This window comes from Phocoena phocoena, chromosome 16, assembly GCF_963924675.1.
Source record: "Phocoena phocoena chromosome 16, mPhoPho1.1, whole genome shotgun sequence".
Classification (NCBI taxonomy): domain Eukaryota; kingdom Metazoa; phylum Chordata; class Mammalia; order Artiodactyla; family Phocoenidae; genus Phocoena; species Phocoena phocoena.
Window position 1 is genome coordinate 63466577 of NC_089234.1, and position 13388 is coordinate 63479964.

Below are 13388 nucleotides of genomic sequence, written 5' to 3' on the forward strand. Positions count from 1 at the left end.
ACCATTCTTATTTAGTTCCAAAGAAAAGTTAATCAATATTGGTAATATGCTTCCTAATTCCAATTTTAGAGAGAATTAACCATTTTTGCATGACCTAACTATTTTATATAAGTAGCTAATCTTTGAATGAGAAAGGACTCATTTAAATACAAACCATATACATGATTAAAATACATACTGCAGGTAACAAGATGGAACTCTACACAGCAAGAATAAATGATTTCTCTTGTATGCAAATATGCACAAACAACAGACAATAGGATTCTTATACTATACTATTTCAAGTTACTTTTAAAAATAGAAAGTGCTTTTAAAATATATATTTACAATTTATGAACAGCCTCCAACCATCACCAACAATAATGAATTATTTTATACAGGAGAGAGATTTTAAGAGAGAAAACATTTCATTGGTTTATTTCAAAGGAATATGCCGAGTTTCTAGCAATGATTGGAAGATGTTAGAACAATGGCACCATGAAATAATAATTCAGCTTATTTTTGTGTCGATGTGGTTAAGCACCAGAAGCTGTGTAGAGTTAACACTGTGTCTTAATTTTACATCATAGCACATGAACCTGTTAAAATCCTCTAAAAATGACTCGTTTCATAGTAAACAATTTAAAGCACCAAACTGAGTGATTCTACCAAGGTTAACACCTAACCAAAACATCTCTTTATGTATTTAAAACTATAAAACTTTTATTTTTGCTTAAAATGTGCACCTTCTACCAATTGTCAAAATATAGTCACAGTTAAGAAATACCCACCCCCCAATTTTTTTTTTTTTACCTCAGCCTTCAAATGGGTGAGATGAAGATATAGTAAACGACAACATGACTTTCTTTTAAGAGCACCTTGAAAAAATACACTGCACTCGCAAAGGCATTAAGAAGGGGAGAAAAACCTTCAGACCCAATGGTTATAGGGCCCCGCAACATGTGTGAGAGCATAAGGGGACACGGTGACAACATTGTCATGGGTTAATGTTAACGCTTTGTGGGAAGGAATCTGGTTAAATTCATTAACTTCAGGGGACAGTTCAGGACCCTCGTTAGCTGCCTGGTCTTTCTGCTCGGAGGCTTTAGTTTTCTTATTCTTTGCTTCTTTCGCCTCGAACTTAATCTTGTTTAGTTCGAAGCCGTGTTGGGGCTTATTCAGGTTTTTGTGCTGGTAGAAAACAAGAGAGAGGCGTGTAGGGTGATTCCGGTTGGGGTGCTCGACAGGAGTCGTGGCATGAAGCTCTCGCCTGGCGCACTCGATCAGAACAGAGCCGTGGGCGGGCGCTATGGCCACCCCACCAACATTGGCATCCAGGAAGATGTGCTCACTGTCTGACCAATACTCAACAATGTGGGGCAGTTTCTCCTCAGCAGGTGACAGGGGGTCGTCTGATAGGGGGTCATCTGACGGAGGCTCATCTGCTTCAGAATGCTGCTCGTCTTCTTCCGCCAGAGAAGAAGCAAGTTCATGAGGAGAAGGGATGAACGGGGGCTGCTGGTTTGGCTGATCAGAAGTTAGCTGCTCAGATGGACCAGTGGGAGGCTCAGAATAAGCCGGGGAATCTGTCATGGGAGTAGACAAGGTGGAAAGAGGAACCATTTCACCAGGCTGTGCAATTTCAGCACACTCCTCAGCAGCTACGTTAGCACCACTGTGTCTTGCAGAAGGCATTGTGCAGTGGGGATTGCTACCTCTTTCTGAAAACCCGTACGAAACTGATGCATCATTCTTAAAAGGAACTGTTGGGACCGGAGCAGTCTTAGGGGACCAGGAGAAGCCTGGAGCTAAGTGTGCCTCTTTCACTGGGTGAGGAATGGATGGGGTCGGTGAGTAGGTTTTAGTGTTGTCCGAACCTTTGAAGATAAGGTGGGGTTCAGTTTCACTTTTTATTTCAGGTTGCACAGTCTCTGTTTTATTCCCTAAACAGAGAAAAGGACACCAAATGTGAAGATAAATACAAACTACTTTTGGTAGCTGTTGTCTTTAAACAGTATTTTTAAAGAGATGTACAGAGAATAATAGAACGGAACACTGATGGTGGCAATTTGGCCAGTTTTGTTCTATTTACTTTAAGCCTGACATATGCACACGTTAAAAATTGTAGGTAGTTTACGTACGCTTTTTCACCCAACATTTTTTTCTTAAAAAATTATTTACTTTGGAAATAATCATAAATAAGTTCACAAATTTAGCCAGAAGGATATCCATTGTCTAAAATGGTAAGATATTGGAAATGAACCAATTGGCTATGAAGCAAATATTAAAACCATACATCAGAATACAGCGCCAGTGATAACATGGTGACCAAGAGCAATATTTCACTCCCCAAAGAGCTGTTTAGATACATTTTAGGTATTGCATGATCTCATTTTTGAAAATGTTAAGAAAGTAACAGTTTATAAAGATTTCTGAGTAATGAAAGCATCATAACCGGCAAAGTTAATTATTAGGCAAAGAAAAGTCACATAAATAAGCTATTCCTACCCCTCAGAACAAGTGCATTTAAGCTCTGTTTCTTTCTCACCAAGTAGGTAGATCATTATTATGACATTGGACAAAAGGTGGGCCATCTGCTCTGACATATCCACACAAACCTAACATCAAATGAAAACATTTTTCTTGAGGACATTCTCCCTGTTTTGATGTTCTAATAAAATGTTTGCAAGGCAAAAGTAGTAGATTTTAAGGACCAAGAAATAGCAAAGTTGTCTTGTTTTAAAATAATTAATATAATAGTAAACATTTATCTAATTCAGAAGATCTGCAATTTTCCCTCAGATGATATAACCTGGAGACACAATAATTCTCATGTCTAAAGAGAACTTATATACAGGACCCGAGGAGTGGTATATCAAGAAATCTGTGCTACTATCTGTGGCTGCATCTACTATTTTAGAGGTTAAGTTGTCAACAAAGTACAACTCACAGGAAGGAAAGATTTAAAATATGATGAGTCTTTTATTTAATTGGAAAAACCTGTAAAAAAGCTTTCATGGGTAATATTACAAAAGGACAAGAAGTTTTAGGCCAAATATTGTGCATTTGGCTACTAATAAGGTATCTCTCTCTCTCTCTCTCTATATATATATATATAAAAGAATAGCATGTAAAGATGCTATTAGGAAATGACACAAAGATGAAAATGTTATGACTACTGTTTACAAGCAGCATGGAACCAGATATGTGAATCTTAAAATAAACCTAAATTAAATATCTGTAAAGTGGAACTACAAGCAAAAAGGAATGATAATTGTCCCTTGCCTTGCCTCTTCACTATCTCTATTGAATCTTTCTCAGTGTTATATAAATGTCTGCACAGTCAGTTGTCTCATCTTAAACAAACAACTTCTCTTAAAAATATAAAAATCAAAGAAGTTAAAGAATACACTGTAATTCTTAGTTTGAATGTCAGTTTAAATTAATAGTGTTTTTTTATTTTTTAGGCTCCTTGGAGGAATGGCTGATTTTAGATATGGGGCAGGATTACATAAGAGGAACCTGGAACATCTTGTCAGAACAGAAACTAAGGAAGTTACCAAAGAAAATCGGGGTCATGACAAAAGAATCAGAAGCCACCTTGAAGTGTTTCTACTGATCCAAGACAGGAATTTGAATGAAAGCATATGAATTTGAAGATTTTAAAGCATTTTCAAATATAGTGGGAAAAAAAAACCCTTCTTAATATACATTGAAATATAAACTATGTTAAAAAAGACATAAGTTCAAAATGATACTAAATTAAAAAAAAAAAGAAAAACAATTGATCACACTGGAAGACGCTTGGGAACTAACTTGTTTTGTTAACACTGGTGAATAAAGGCAAATAGCTAAGCATTCATTCTGATTTCTTTAATCACCCATACCTCAGAATTAACAAGTTATTACAAGGACAATTTCTTTTTAAAAGAAGATTTAAAAAGTGGAAAAAGAATGACAAACTCCTAATGAAATAAAGAACATGTAATATGACCATAAGTGTTTCTAAAACCATTAGGTAGAAAGCTGTTAGGGAACATTATAATCAGTCAATTAGGTTAACAACACCTGACCTAGTCTTTTTTCTTTATGCGGCATGTGGGATCTTAGTTCCCCTACCAGGGATCGAACCCGCACCACTTGCAGTGGAAGCGCTGAGTCTTAACCACTGGACCTCTGAGGAAGTCCCTTGACCTAGTCTTAACATCACAAAAAGACACACCAAACACTATGTACTTCCTGATGTGAAGAAATAGGAGTATATAAATCACAGATACTGTTCTGGCCATAGTAATTTTTTTTTTTTAAACTGAAGTTGAATTTGCCTCTATGGACAATGGTTTCTGCTATAATGAAAAAATGAGGGAAAAGAAGAAAAGCAAGCTTTAAATAAAAAAAAATGTATAGGAGACATATCAACTAAATATAATGTGTGACCTCGTTTGGATACTGATTTAAACAAACCAAATGTAAAAGACAAAAAATCAATTAGGAGACAAGTGGAGCAATTTGAACACTGACTGGTATTAAGGCGTTATTTGATTTTTGTTTGCTTTTCTTAGGTACTGTGGGTATAAAGATTCCTTCTCTTTTAGTGACACATAGAAGATGATTCAGTGGGTAAGATATGACTTCTACAATTTGTTACCAAAAAAAAAAAACAACAACAAAAAACTGCACAAATCATATCTTTATATTTTCATACCCATGTGGCCTAGGTAATGGTATAGATGACGCAGAATGGCTATGTATTGAAAAACTTTTAAACTAGGAGTCTATGAGGGAAGTGGAATTCATTATGTAATTCACTCACTTTGTACCTTTTTTAAAATTTCCATTTAAGGAAAAAACCCTCAACTCTATAACCTTCACTCCATTCAGTTGACCCCCTTTATAGCCAACATGCATGTCTTCCATTTCTCTCCCATTTCCCTATAAACCTACTTCCTTCATTCTCACCACTGTTCTGCACCCTGCTCTAGCAGTCGTCTTCAAATGTAAAGATAAAATCTCAGTTTTCCTCTCACTTGCCACAGGAGCAGCATTTGACAGGGCTGATCACTCCTCTCTGTGGTTTCACGCCTACCACACCACACCTTCCCAGTCTAAGTCTCTCTTGCTGGTTTGTCCACATCTCTGAAACCTCTACAAATTGAAAATTCCCAGGATTTGTCCTCGATCAAATTTCCTTTTCACCTCCTTCTCTGTGATTTCATTCACACTCAAGGCTTCAAATACCATCTCTATCCAGTTGACCTCTTAAATTTTATCTCCAGTCTGAACCTGTTCTCTGAATTACACTCTTATTCAACTGCTTACCTAACATCTAGACTTGAATGTCTACAGGTGTCTCGAACTTTTACCATGTCCAAAAGTGGGCCTCTGATTTCCCTCTTTATCTTGCCAAATCTGTTCCTCTTTGGTGGTTTAACCATCCTTCCAGTTTCTTCCAGCCAATAACATCAGGGTAAATCTTGACACTTTTTTTGGTCCACACTCCAGACTTAAATCTATCAGAAATCCCCAGGACTTCCCTGGTGGCACAGTGGTTAAGAATCCACCTGCCAATGCAGGGGACACGGCATCGATCCCCGGTTCAGGAAGGTCCCACGTGCTACGGAGCAATGAAGCCCGTGTACCACAACTACTGAGCCTGCACTGTAGAGCCTGCAAGCCACAACTACTAAAGCCCACGTGCCTAGAGCCTGTGCTCCGCAACGAGAAGCCATCACAGTGAGAAGCACACTCACCACAACGAAGAGTAGCCCCCACTGCCTGCAACTAGAGAAAGCCTGTGCATAGAAACGAAGACCCAACGCAGCCAAAAATAAATAAATAAAATACAGTAATTTAAAAAAAAAAAGAAAAGAAGTCCCATTGACTCTACCTTAAAAACATCCAGAATCAGACATTTCTCCTGTCCTCCTCACTAGTCACTATGGTCCAAGCTCCATCATCTCTTTCTTGAGTTGTTAGGATAGCCTGTTTATGATCACCCTACTATTCTATTCTCTACCCCACTTGACTCTAGTTTCAATCCAGTAACTGGGATGTTAGGTTTGAGTCAGATTATAGCCCTTCTCTATTTCTCACTCAAATATAGGCCAAAGTCTTGACAGCAATCTACAAAGCCCAAGATAAATGGCTCAGATGCCCCTCTTACCTCTCTGATCTCACATCCTACAATTCTCCCCATTTCACACTGTGCACCAACCATACTGGCCTCTTTGCTTACATCAAGTATTCAAGGTAAATTCCCATCTCCTGAACTTTGCACTTGCCACTTCTTCTACCTGGAATGCTATTTCTCCAAATAAAAAACATTGCTGATCCTCATTTCCTTTAGGACTTTGCTCAAATGCCTCATTCTCAGTGAATCCTTTTTTGACAACCCTATTCAAATGGAATTCTTTCACAGCACTATGTTCCCTCTTATTCACTGCTACATTTCCGATACCTCGAACAGGTCAAAGTAGTGCCCAGTAATATTTGTTGAATGGACTACTTAAACTGATGCTAAAGCTGATGAAGAAGAAAAAAAAAAAAAAAGCTGATGAAGTAAGACTTCAAGGAAGTGATGTCATTTTATGTATGCTGAGAAGGGGCTTTGCTTCAAAATAGCTGGGGAACAAACAATAAGAACATGTTTCGTTTTTGCTTTTTTTTAAAAAAAAAGAATAAAAATAGAGAAAAAAATACCAAGAAATACTGATGGGTCACCTTTTTGTTGGCTTTTAATTTTGGCAAGTACATAGAAATATATTCACTGTTTTAGTTTAAACTCTAAACAAACTATATAAAAATAATTGGCTAACTTGATTGGTAGATATCTGATCTAAAGTTTTTCTTTTCATAATGCCTCACTCCACGGGCTTCCCTGGTGGCGCAGTGGTTGAGAGTCCGCCTGCCGATGCAGGGGACGCGGGTTCGTGCCCCGGTCCGGGAAGATCCCACATGCCGCGGAGCGGCTGGGCCCGTGAGCCATGGCCGCTGAGCCTGCGCGTCCGGAGCCTGTGCTCCGCAACGGGAGAGGCCACAACAGTGAGAGGCCCGCATACCGCAAAAAAAAAAAAAATAAATAAAATAAAATAATGCCTCACTCCTAAGAGAGTGGCAAAAACAATAAAGAAAAATAAGATGCAAAGACAAGTGCAAACTGAACTGCCAGTGAAAGTTGTGCACAGAAAATTATCAGGCTCAATAAGCCTTACCTAAAAGTGGCAGCGATGAAGCCTTACTGTTGTTTGTCATTGAATTATTCTTCCGCTTGATTCGAGGAATAAATTTCTTTTCCACAGCCCTTATCTTATGTGCGAGAACCTCTGTCATCATTGCTGCTCTCTTCTTCCCAGAACGAGGAACTGGCTGAGTAAATCGTGTTCTTTTTCTGCGGTGGGGTGCGAGGACCATGATGGCCCCAGATTTGATCTTGGCTTCCATTCCGTCCCTTGAGCCAAACTCATCTGTGTCTGAAAGTTTATAAAGAGGAAGTACATGCAGCTGCTCATCTTGAGGAATAACACCAAATGAGCGGTTATCTTCTCGTGTTAAAGTGCAGACCTGATAGGAAGAAAACATGAAATGGGAACTAGAGATCCTGCACATTCATAATAGATATTCCTACCTTCTTATTGTTGCCATTGTGAAAGGGAACTGTTTTCAGTTGGTTACTGCTGGTATATTCATTCATTTTGGAAAAATATTTTATATATCAAGCCACTCAATGCTTTTCAATTTGAATAACTTATCAACTGTTTGTAAGCAGACCAGTATAATGTTGAGTTGATTTTGTAAGTACATATTATACATGTTTATGCATTTTATAATATTTTAAGTCACCTTCTTTGTTACATTCCATCTTATTTCATTGTCTAAGTTAAGGAACAGTCACTGAATTGTTCACTACCTTCATATTAAATATTAGCTAATAAAAAGATATTACTTTAGCTTATAAATCACACTATTTCTTAATACTTAAATAATGTGGACTTCCCTGGTGGCACAGTGGTTAAGTATCCACCTGCCAGTGCAGGGGACATGGGTTCGAGCCCTGGTCCGGGAAGGTCCCACATGCCGCGGAGCAACTAAGCCCGTGTGCCACAACTACTGATTCCACGTGCCACAACTACTGAAGCCTGTGCACCTAGAGCCCGTGATCCACAACAAGAGAAGGCACCGCAATGAGAAGCCCGCACACCGCAACGAAGAGTAGCCCCCGCTTGACTCAAGTAGAGAAAGCCCTCGCGCAGCAACAAAGACCCAACACAGCCAAAAGTAAATAAATAATTAAACAAACAAACATGAGAAGAGGGACTAAAACTTAGTTTCACTCTGAACCTAATCCAACCTGATCACTAATATTCTCTAATGAAGAGCAGCTCACATAAAATGTACTAGCCAAGCATGATGTTGAATCACTCTTTGGCTAAGATTCATCTGGATGGATGTATAAAATTTCAGCATTTGGAAATAACATTGGTCTCAGAGACCATAGGCAACATCAGTGAAAAGGTGTGATAGGGAAAAAGTTGTTTTGGCTCCTTAATCTGTTACTGATAGACCTCACTGAGCAAATAAGGAAGGAAGGCTGCCTTTTGATGGATCAGACGGTACACTTCCAATCAGAATGTAATAATCATAGCTATGTCTTCTAAGAGGCCAAAATCGTGTAGTGCAGAAATAGAGGTAATCACTCTCTATTAATCTGTTTTACTAGGTAAGAAGAGAACTACTACAAGCAAACTCATTTCCCTTATAAAAGGACTATTGGGGGCTTCCCTGGTGGCACAGTGGTTGAGAGTCCGCCTGCGGAAGCAGGGGACACGGGTTCGTGCCCCGGTCCGGGAGGATCCCACGTGCTGCAGAGCGGCTGGGCCCGTGAGCCATGGCCGCTGAGCCTGCGCGTCCGGAGCCTGTGCTCCGCAACGGGAGAAGCCACAACAGTGAGAGGCCCGCGTAACGCATAAAAAAAAAAAAAAAAAAAAAAAAGGACTATTGCACGATTTTTCCTGTGGTCTTCTCCTTAATTTAAGATCATCTTGATTGACTTCTTTTTATGGGCATGTGATTCTTTTCACGGCTATAAACATAGTATGCACATATATGTGCAAATATTTCTTCTAAATATTTCTACATACGAGCACTAAGAACCAATATTAATAAAAAGGATAGTAAATTTGGCACGGTTCCCTCACAAACAACCCGAAGTACAGATGGCAGGAAAGAGTAAGCTGCTTAACTTCCTATCTACCAGTCTGACAGCACAGAATGGTTGCTTTGAATAATCATGTAGTTCTACATCCCAACAAACCTACCACAATTAAATGTATAATTCAAGACTTTCAACAAAGTATTTCAGGCTGGTTCTGTAACTTTTTGGGAGCACTATCGATATATACTATGTGGAACAGACATAAAATAGGATTTGTCACAATAATCATCCTTAAAGACCTCAGCTTGAATGTACAGTGATGGAGCCTTTAGAATCAAAAGCCACCCAGGTACATACCACCGTGCTCCCATTATTCATGTTGTGAATGTCCCTGTGGGGGTGGGCACAGAAGTCTAGGCAAGCGGTGACCCCAGAGAAAGGACGACCTTCTTTCTTGCCAAGCCGACATTCTTGAGCAGCGTGTTCAAGCGCCACCTGAAAAATAATGTATGACCCATGGTTTTAAGAGATAGAAAGAATCACCTTCAATAAAGAGTAAAACTCACTTTCTGATAAAGTTTATGAGTTAATTACACTTTATAATTTCAGAGATATCTGACACTACAGTATATTATTTTAGTGATTGTCTAGTTTAGTAATATTCAGGGTAAAGAATTTGAGACTACATGGATTAAAGTGGCAATCACTGAAGGCAAGGTGAGGGCATTAATACCTGCTGGGGGTAGATAAACAAGAACGGTAGCCTGAAATATTTCATTAGGAAGAAAGAATAATACAGTGCTTTGATCATGTATCTAGTTTTCAATGTCTATATAAAGTAGATGTACATATATATTCATGAACCAGTATAGAAAGTAAATTAATAACTTTTTTAAATGAAAGGTTGGAATTTAACAGAGAGCTTGTTATTCATGATAATACAAATAAATATTTTAATTTTTATTAAATATTAAAAAAAATATGGACTTCTGGTTATGTTTCTGTTTTTGTTTTTGGTTGCGCCACTCTGCTTGCAGGATCTTAGCTCACTAACCAGGGATTGAACCAAGGCCCTCGGCAGTGAAAGCACAGAGTCCTAACCACTGGACTGCCAGGGAATTCCCTATGTTTAAAATTAGGTATTTTACACACTTATTTTCTCCATTCTCTGATATATGATTTGCAATTATTTTCTCCCAATCTGTGGTGGTCTTTTCCTTTTCTTTTTTAAAACAATGTGTTCCCCCAACTCAGTTTTATTGAGGTATTCCTGACATACAACATATGTAAGATTAAGGTATACAATGTGATGATTAGATACATGCATGGATTACAAAATGATTACCACAATAAGGTTAGTGAACATTGCAATCTGTTCACATAATTATGATTATTTGGTGTGTAGAAGTAACATTTAGGATGTCTTTAAAACATTTAAGTATATAATATAGTATTGTTAATTATAGCCACCAAGCTGGGCACCCAGATCCCCAGGTCATATATATTTTTTTAATAAATTTATTTATTTATTTATTTTTGGCTGTGTTGGGTCTTTGTTGCTGTGCGCAGGCTTTCTCTAGTTGCAGTGAGCGGGGGCTACTCTTCGTTGCAGTGCGCGGGCTTCTCATTGCAGTAGCTTTTCTTGCTTCAGAGCATGGGCTCTAGGTGCACGGGTTTCCACAGTTGTGGCTCGTGGGCTTCAGTAGTTGTGGCTCGCAGGCTCTAGAGCATAGGCTCAGTAGTTGTGGCGCACAGGCTTTTTTGCTCCGCAGCATGTGGGATCTTCCCGGACCTGGGCTCGAACCCGTGTCCCCTGCATTGGCAGGCGGATTCTTAACCACTACACCACCAGGGAAGCCCCCCTCAGGTCGTATTTATCTTATAGGTGGGAGTTTGTACCCCTTGACCAACATCTCCCCATCTCCACCACTTCCCAATTACTTTCTTGATGATGCATTTCTGCTTTTATAAGTTTTATTCCTAGAAACAATCATAACTTTGTCACTCTGGAGATTTAATTCAATTGCCATAATAGACTTTTTTTTTTTTTTTGCGGTACGCGGGCCTCTCACTGTTGTGGCCTCTCCTGTTGCGGAGCACAGGCTCCGGAAGCGCAGGTTCAGCGGCCATGGCTCACGGGCCCAGCCGCTCCGCGGCATGTGGGATCTTCCCGGACCGGAGCACAAACCTGTGTCCCCTGCATCGGCAGGTGGACTCTCAACCGCTGCGCCACCAGGGAAGCCCCATAATAGACTTTTAAAAAAACGCTAGACAATTTTTTAAGCTGTCTGATAAAAGATCTACATTAAGTTCAGATTTGAAAAAATTTCCTATTAACAATGACATTGTTTAGATATAAATTTCAACCATGTTTAAGAGTACTGTATAAGAAACCAAAACATACCTGGTTTTGGTAAGCAACTGGAGCATACTGCTTATAAATTGGAGCTAATTCTGTAGCCAAACTCTGTAAATTATCTTCAAGGTTTTTTTCCTATAGGAAGAGACAGTCCATAAAAGTTGTTTCATAATAACATATAAGATGAGTGATAAGTTTATTATATAACGGATGAAAATGAATTATACATCATTGCTGATGTGTGGTTGATGCATGGTTCATACTTACCCAGATAAAAGAGCTACCATAGAAAATGACATGGATTGTTTTCATAAAATCTAAACTATTAGTCACTGTTATGCTTGAATTTAGTCTTTTGAAATTAAAAGTCTATGTTATCAGCTAATGAGAAATCTAACTGGTGTTAGAGGTAAGTTGCAAAACTGCTCATGTTGTTAAAAACAAGAACCATATTTCATATTTATTCAATAGTACAGGGCACTTGAAGTAAATCAAGACAATTTTCCTGCTAACAAGTGGAGACTTGGAAGAATTCTGACAGTGAAACAAGTTTCTACAACAGAGATGGGAGAGCAACACACATAAGGCACATACTGTGTTATCAGATCCTGTGTTAAGAGCTTCAAACGTAATAAGTAGGCAATGGGCTGTCTAAAACCAGTGTTTTCTTTTCTACACAGGAATGGCTATAAATTGAGGAAGATCTGATAGAACTGTGGAGAAGCCTTAACACCATTTCAAGATTCTAGATTCTAATGACAGTAGAAACATGTAAGATTTTTTCAAAGGAAAACCGTCATGACAAGAATATTAAAAATGTCACTGATGACAGCATGAGGTTCGAAGGAGAGAAAGCAGCCTTTGGCAACAATAGTTGGAAAACCATTGTGGTAGTTTTTCAGAGATGATTATATCCTAAACCAAGTCAGAGACTTGATAAATGATCAGTCACATCTAAGGAAGACAAGTGACGGAGAACTGACAGCAAGGATGAATGAAGGACTTAAGAAGGTTTGAAGGCTTCCGCCTCATTTGAGATTTGGTGGATGCCTAGAACTCAGGAAGGAAGCCTTCATGTGGACCAGGTCACCTCTGGTATGAAGCAGACTATTATAAAAACCAAAGCCAATATAGACATAGGAAGTTAATTCTTGAGTGCTTTTTAACAAGCCTCAGTCTTGGCAACTGCAAAGCATCAGTGATAATCCTTTTGGTTTCCTACTCATTTATGTTGGTGCTTTCATTGAAAAGGATATTCATGTATATATAGGGTCTATATCTAGATTGCTCTGTTCCATTCATCTGTCTAATTATGTATTTGTTACTCAATGTAGCTTAATAAATATAGTCAGGGAGGTCAGACCCCTACTTTAAAAACACTTCCTAGCTATACTCACACATTAATTATAAATTTGAGGAAAACTTAGGAATTATTATTTAAATGCCTATTAAAAAGACTTTATTATATTTTATAACACTTGAAATATTGGGTGGGGTAATTGTGTTTTACTGCTAATAGAGTATTAAGAATCATTCAGTGTCACAAGTCAGACTGGGCAATTTGTCATCTTATGGAATATCTCATTTATTATGTGGAAATGAAATAAAGTAGGCAAATAGAAGCTAATTAAATAAAACTTAAATAGATGATTATTAGTATCATTTTTGAATGTAGGTTCTTTATTCATATTGTAAAAATCCTGACTTTCTAATGGTTTCATTAGAATGAATATGTCAGATAGAGATTTCTTATCAGATCTTTACCTAATGGGGCTCACACCTACATCCCTCTGCCCTTCTCACCCTGTACTTCATCTCTAGGACCATCTTCTCCACATCAATGCCTACAATTACCACCTGGACCACAGATGACCCCTTGAGCTTCAGGTTCTTATTAAT

General features: G+C 38.5%; 1 protein-coding gene across 5 annotated transcripts in view; it reads right to left on the bottom strand.

Moving 5' to 3' along the window:
• Window positions 1-467: 467 nt before the first annotated feature.
• TET1 (tet methylcytosine dioxygenase 1) overlaps window positions 468-13388 on the bottom strand; it is a 126528-nt gene continuing 113607 nt past the window's right edge. For 3 of the 5 annotated variants that reach the window (XM_065893858.1, XM_065893857.1, XM_065893856.1), the window contains 4 exons: window positions 11535-11624; window positions 9488-9625; window positions 7191-7539; window positions 910-1922 (listed from right to left, as the gene is read on the bottom strand). In XM_065893858.1, coding sequence (XP_065749930.1) covers window positions 910-1922; window positions 7191-7539; window positions 9488-9625; window positions 11535-11624 — 1590 coding nt within the window. Of the gene's footprint in view, window positions 1923-7190; window positions 7540-9487; window positions 9626-11534; window positions 11625-13388 lie in introns of all 5 variants that reach the window. The other 2 variants (XM_065893854.1, XM_065893855.1) reach the window with 2 other exon arrangements.